The sequence below is a fragment of the Monopterus albus genome, unplaced genomic scaffold, assembly GCF_001952655.1.
Source record: "Monopterus albus unplaced genomic scaffold, M_albus_1.0 scaffold194.1, whole genome shotgun sequence".
In the NCBI taxonomy this organism is placed as follows: Eukaryota; Metazoa; Chordata; class Actinopteri; order Synbranchiformes; family Synbranchidae; genus Monopterus; species Monopterus albus.
The window spans coordinates 270,178-276,876 of NW_018128074.1; the positions used below are offsets into that span (position 1 = coordinate 270,178).

Consider the following 6,699-nt stretch of genomic DNA (forward strand, 5'->3'; position numbering starts at 1 on the left):
CAGCAGGAAGTGGCCTCAGGGGGATAAATGTGAAGTAAAAAATGGAGGTATAAACAACTGGGAGAGGCAACAAAAGATGAGAGAGGTGGTCAAAAGATAGGAGGGAGGGGGAAAGAGAGAGGAATGGTTGGATGGATGGATAGCTAGATTGATGGAGGAAGGGCTTAGGGGGATTGGCTGACATTTACCTGGGAGAGAACATTCATATTAGTGCCTGATGCAGCACTCCCCAAGGGAGCTCTGGGCAAACAGGGCTGTCATTTACTCACAGGGAGGAGGATTACCAAACCCCGAAAACACACAGTGATTTCCACACACACTGCACATAATATATAATTCAGGGCGTTTGGTTTTGTCACCCTGCAGCCATCTTGGCTCACAAACAACAGGTATTCATTGTCCAACAACAGGTGTTAGTATTCATAATGACATATATGTTTGAAAATAAATGAATACCAGAGTCACTGTGGTATATTTATGGAAATATGCTGGGGGAATTCTTAAAAGGTCATACGATTTCTATGAATACTATATGAGAGATAATTATCATGTCTTTTATCCTGCACCTAACAGTTCTACCCAACTACAAATGTGTTCTAATTTAGATTATTAATTGAGGCAAAAATTGTTGACTTAATGTTGCGACTACTGGTTAAATACTGTCCAATTAATTGCTATAATGGGTTAAATGATTGTTTAATATACATTTTTTCTTTCTCTATTCATCAGGTTCCACTTTTCTCAGAAACAACCTGCAGACCACCTTCCTGTGTCTTGGATTTACAACGACACTAATCCACCATATCAACTTCGCTGTCATCCCTTCAAACAAATCATCCCCCGGGTGATTAAACCTGCATTTTAGACCATTCCCTATCAGCCCCAATCTGATGGCAGTAATATGGCAAGCTGCAGTTCAGCCACAGGCCAGGGGACCTCAGTCTGGTCCTCCATCAGCTCTAATAAAGCCTGGCCTTGTGTACAGCACACTTCACAGGCAGACAACTGATCCTGTATCAGCGGGAGCTTGTTATATAGCCAGTACCTGCTTAAATTAGGAGTGAAGAATCAATAAAGATGATTCAGAGTGTGCATGAGCAGTTAGCTCAGAAAGGGAGAGCAAATGAGCATCCTACAAAAGCTGTGATTATTGGTCTAGTGCAGTTGCCAGGATCAAGACAGTCTACTGTACGTGAAGTAGGAAAATGATATTTGGGAAGCAATCAGCTCATCCTCCAGTGGACTGTAGTACAGTCTGTTGTATTTACCTTGGTCGGTGGGGATGAGGGGGACGTCCTTGGCAGCAGGAGACACACAGAGTATCTGGTTGCCATTGACATGGCCCTCCACCTCCGTGAGGTTGCCAAAGGAGCAGGTGATGCCTGCAGAAAGGTCTGGAACATCGCTCACCTTCACCAGCAGCTGCACATGGGGTCGGGAACATAACAGTGATGTGACAAAGTTTGTTACTGAACATGGATCAACATGAGCAACAGAGTTAACTATAGGTTAAACTGTCCTGCACACATCAGAGCCAAATCCAGACATGATGATCCAGCAGGCTGATGTTATATTTGCAAGGACATTGGAGAAAAATCTTATTGCACAACCCTAACTTTAATAAAAATGAGACAGTAGGCTGGGAAAGCTGTGAAAAACATTAGTGGCTTGAATGCAGCAGTGTAATAAGCTCCAAAAAAGAAAGAAGAACACACTGCTGCTGGCAAAGCTGTCTATCCACTTTGCCAAGAAATGTTGTTGCTTTATCAACAGCGTGATAATGAAAATGAGGCTGCATTTAGATCATAATGTTTCATTCAAGTTTAGAAAATACAACTGCAAAGGTAGAGACACAGGTAGCGATTCAGACAGTGGTAAACACCAAGCTGAATAAAAGGAAATTAAAAAATGGCCACTTGCCAAATTCCATTTATGGTTTCCTCTTCTTTAGAATTCACAAGGACACACAAATACATAAAACACAAGCAAACACCACCACCACCACACACAAGCACACGACGTCCAGTACATATGCAAAATAAACATGGAGAGATGCATATCGAGGCGTTTGAAGTCATTCTCCTGAGAACACTGACACTGAGGCTGGAGCACTCAGCTGCTCTGCCTAAAAATAAATATATTCTGCGCACAGGGTGTGTGATCTGACTCGCCAGCCAAGAGAGGCAGCCTGGATAATTATCGCCATGGCATTTCACAGCCATGTTCCATTAGCTGTTATTTTTGGGCTATACTGTTTGAAGTTTCTCTTTGTTATATCTGCCTCTCACTAAACACTGTGGGGCTACTGGGACAGGCGAGACAGCTGAGCAGCTTAACTGTAGGCCTTTCAAGACACGCTGACTGTCTCAGTAGCTGACTACAGTGCCTCCCTCGTTAGCTGGCTTACTCTTGTACTCATTGAGAGGATGGATGATTTGGTTTTTTTTGTTTTTTCTTTTTCCTGTTGAGGACCTCTCATCTTCCTGTGTTTTACCTTCACCGTGTTTGTGATGCTTCACTCTGAGGTGTGCCAGAGAGATCGTTGATTACAGCAATCACAGCAATCAATGTCTTTTGTTCAATGTAGAATCCCCCGAGTAACCTCTCTCATTAATTAGCTCTCATCGTTCTACCAAGACACACATACAGATAAATACTCAAACTTTGCTCACGCACATGCAGAGGAAGCAACGCCGCTACAGAAAGTGAGCTCGTCTCCGAGTGTTAAGCCTTTGCTCCTTTTGTTCTGCTGTCCTCCCCAATAATGGCAGCGGTGGGTGTGTTTACAGCTTGGCAGCAGCGACCGGCCTAATTGGTGGCAGAGTTTTAATAAAGGTAATTTGATTGTTTTCTCTGTATTTCTGTCTCTCGCCATGCCCAAATGAAGAGACTGTGTTGTCATGGAGATAGCTGTCTGCCTCTGTGGAATTTGTGAGTGGTTCTGTGGATGGTGTGGTGAGATGACCCTGTTGCTGCTATGGCTCACATAGAAAGAAACCTAACTGATAAAACTGTTGCTTGTAGACCAGATAACAGCAAGAGGTCGACTGAGGACAAACTTACAGCAAAGGGAGAATCACTCCCACAGCCACTGGCACAGTTATCAGATATTCTTACACAGTTAGATTCCAAAATCCAAAATACAAGTAAAAAACCTTCAGTGCTGTTGTTACTGTATATGCATTTTGAAGAGGTCTAGAGATGTTGGCTGTAGCTTTATCTACCATCACCCCCATTCTCACCGAGCTTTATCGAACAAAAGTGCCAAACTATCACATCTGAAAAATTGTAAAGCAGCTTGGTGATAAATTCTGTTGTGAGCAGTTTTACTTGGAATTATGTCGTATGATATGTCACATATCTGTCAGACAGAATAAAAGTGCACACCTGACACAAAAGTATCTGTAGGAGTACCACTAGCGCAGTAGCACAGCTAACAGCAAGACCGACACCTTCTCTTGTGTTTTCTTCAAGTGTGAATGACTCATCTATATAACTGACATACTGCAATTAGTAACATAATCTAACTACCAGTGAGCATTTAGGGTGGAAGCAGACATTTCTAAATCTGACATGGCTAAACCTAAATGAATCAGTCCAAACAGACCGAAAAATGTACTTTCTCTTCTGTGTTTTGATTAATAGACCCTTTGACAGTGTGTTTAAAAAGCTAAAGTGTGTGTCCATACGTGCACATGTGCAACATTCACCAGAGCCTTGCACTGATGCTCGATCTGCCTGTTTTTGCTCAGTCCATGTGGAAATACTGCGCTGTACTCAGCTGTACTTGGACAACTTTAACACCTACACACCCGCCCACACTAACATGTCTTGGCACACATATTGACTGCTCAGTACCAAGTGAGCATATGCACATGGAAACGCCTACGTGGGGGCTCTTATGAACCTTCCCATCTAATGTTTATGCATCAGCCACAATCAAGACTAGGCAAACTGCTATGTGGGATTGTTTAAAATGTTCTGCCTCTGTACGTGGGTAGAGAATATGTATATGGAGGCAAATTTTTCACTGTGATGTGTGCAAGAAGTGGTGGAGATTGCAGGTGCACTGTATGTAGGGATGCGTGTATATGTGTAAACTTACAGGTACGCTGGGCTCTGACACTGCAATGCTGTCTGGGTACACAGTTGCCTTCACGCACTGGTTGAGAGAAGCTGCAAAACGATAGGGCTCATCTGCACGCTCACACCGGTTCCTCTGAGAGCATCTGAAGAGACAGGAGAAGAAGGAGTTACTGATTTTGTTCTTCAACAGGAAGATGAATAAAAATGAAAAAGAGAGGCAGCCAAAGCTATTACAGCACTGAAAAAAACTAAAGTAGTATATGTTACAAAAGTTATAATAGCAAGAAAAACATAAGTAGCCCCACAAATATATCACAGGAAAAAAGTTCAGGAAAGAAAACACTAACGATGAAAAGTAGAGGAAAGGTATGAAAACAGTGACGCAATAACAATAGTTGCAGAAGTGAAAACTGATGTTAGAAGAAATGTGGCAATGAAAACACCATGTGACAGTTAGGGGTAAGAAAGACAAATTGCCAGCGCTGAGACAAGTTTTAAAAGCCCATCCGGCAGCAGATGGAGGAGGAAGGAGAGATGAGGAGTAACAATATCAAAAACACTAACCAGAAATGGAATATTAAACAATGTAATAACAGAAATAGGAGGAAATAATGCTGTGTCAGTGTCTCTTTGACATGAGGTTAATAGTTCACTGTTGTCTACAGAATATGTGACAGGAGTGAGTGAATACCTCGATTTTACAAGACCGGGCCTATAGATAGCATGATTAATTCTACCTACTAAACATTGTACGGACACTACTGTTGATCGAAGTGCATGTCGTTCACCTTTTCATCCACTACCTTTGTCTTAAGATGCCTCAGCTGATCACTAACAGCCTTTAAAATTACACCAGATAATTAGGGGCCTCTTTGGTCCCTTTTCCTCAGTTTTCACCATGTCAGCATTACTCATGCAGATTTGTTTCGTATTGATTGAGGCTGTAAGTGTGACGTGCTCTAAAGTCTGATAATGTATATTGTCATTAAGTCTGCTGCCTTGCTTTGCAAAAACAGATGGCAAGTTGAAAATATAATGCAAAGCACTTTTGGGGTTTTGATGGATTGCTTCAAACTTGGATTACACAAAAGCTATCTGTTGTAAAAATGCATATTTCATGACACTATCATCAATACCACGCTGCCATGTAGGACATGTAGCCCTAAGAGTTTTCTGAACTATTAGGTGGTAATGGCCTGCAGAAAGCTATGCACTCCTAAGAAACACAGAAAACAACAACTGCTTCCAGTGGGAAATTTATTACACCATAGTAATATACTGTGCACCAAAATCATATCTTTCAATCACTGAAAACCTCAGAGATGTAACTAGTTCAGATTATATGCTGTTCACTCATAAGAAATCTTAATGGTCAGTGTATCGAGTATCACACAACACCTGCACAATCCACCACATTCCTCATTAAAACTCAGCCACCTCCTCTTACTTATTAAAACTGGGTGCTCCTACCACCCCATTGCACCAAAGACTCTCTATTCTCATCCATCCCAGCAGTCTAAGTGTCTTGCTAACCGGCTGTCTGGTCACAGCAGCTCTAATTGGGACCCGACGGGTCAGCCGCTGTCCACGATGCTGATGTGCCACTATGAGCCATGTCCATTCTTCCCTGGCTGCTAACTTTGAGTGTGTGTGTGCGTTAGGGTCCGTATCATTCTTCCTAACCACATATTCTCACACATACTGACTCTAAGCTACTACATCTTCATCCACAGCCTCTGTGTGTAATTATGTTGTCAGAAGTTCAAGACACATCCAGCAGACTCACATGAACAGGCACAAGCACGCCGAGGTTCACATCCGACACACCAGGCATGCACACATACAAACACTCATGATGTGCACAGAGCTCCCTGGGGATTTTAGAGAGCAGGGAAATGTAGAATTAGTGTAGTAGTCTGAATCTCCCAGTGGGAAAAGGGGGGCACTCCAGCAGGATCTATGTTTTATGGATTCCCCTTCACCACTTTGGAAAGTGTATTTCCACACTTTAAATGTGAGGAAATACAGTTTTTATTGTTACTCCCGATATGAATTCATTTGCTTTTATGTTTTTATCATTCGATTCCGCCACATTTGCCACGTTTCTCTCTCTGTCTGTCCGTGTCTCTTCGTCCTGTCTCATGCTTTCACAAGCTGAAACTAGTACATGTTTTATAGGCAAGGTGCTTCTCCATCTGCAATTTCACACTTCTTTTACATCAACAATGGGAGCAGAAAATGATGCTTAATGTACTTTCAGGTGTGGGCCACGGCACAATGTTTTATGCATGTCTCTGAGCTACAAGTACAGATGTGGAAACTTGGGCTGTCATTAACTGACAGAAAGCCCTGCATTGATTTTCCTCATTAAGATTCGTCACTAAGATTTATAATTTATACATACTGTACATAAATATATATATATATTCTGTATTTGTTTTTGTTTGTTATTGCTTTTCTAACTGAAAATAAAATTCATTTTTGTGGGGTGAAGTAAGATGTAAGTGCAGCAAGGGGGTGAGGCAGCTGGGGGTGGTAAGGGGTGCAGGATGGCTGCTGTTGCCATGGTTTCAGAAGATGGCCATTATCTCTGTGTAGTTAGAAGCTGACCCC

General features: G+C 42.2%; 1 protein-coding gene across 1 annotated transcript in view; it reads right to left on the reverse strand.

Moving 5' to 3' along the window:
• plxna2 (plexin A2) overlaps positions 1 to 6,699 on the reverse strand; it is a 160,649-nt gene that overhangs the window by 55,327 nt on the left and 98,623 nt on the right. Inside the window, exons 7-8 of the mRNA XM_020617764.1 lie at positions 4,106 to 4,229; positions 1,269 to 1,422 (exon numbers count right to left, since the gene is read on the reverse strand). Coding sequence (XP_020473420.1) covers positions 1,269 to 1,422; positions 4,106 to 4,229 — 278 coding nt within the window. The remainder of the gene's footprint in view (positions 1 to 1,268; positions 1,423 to 4,105; positions 4,230 to 6,699) is intronic.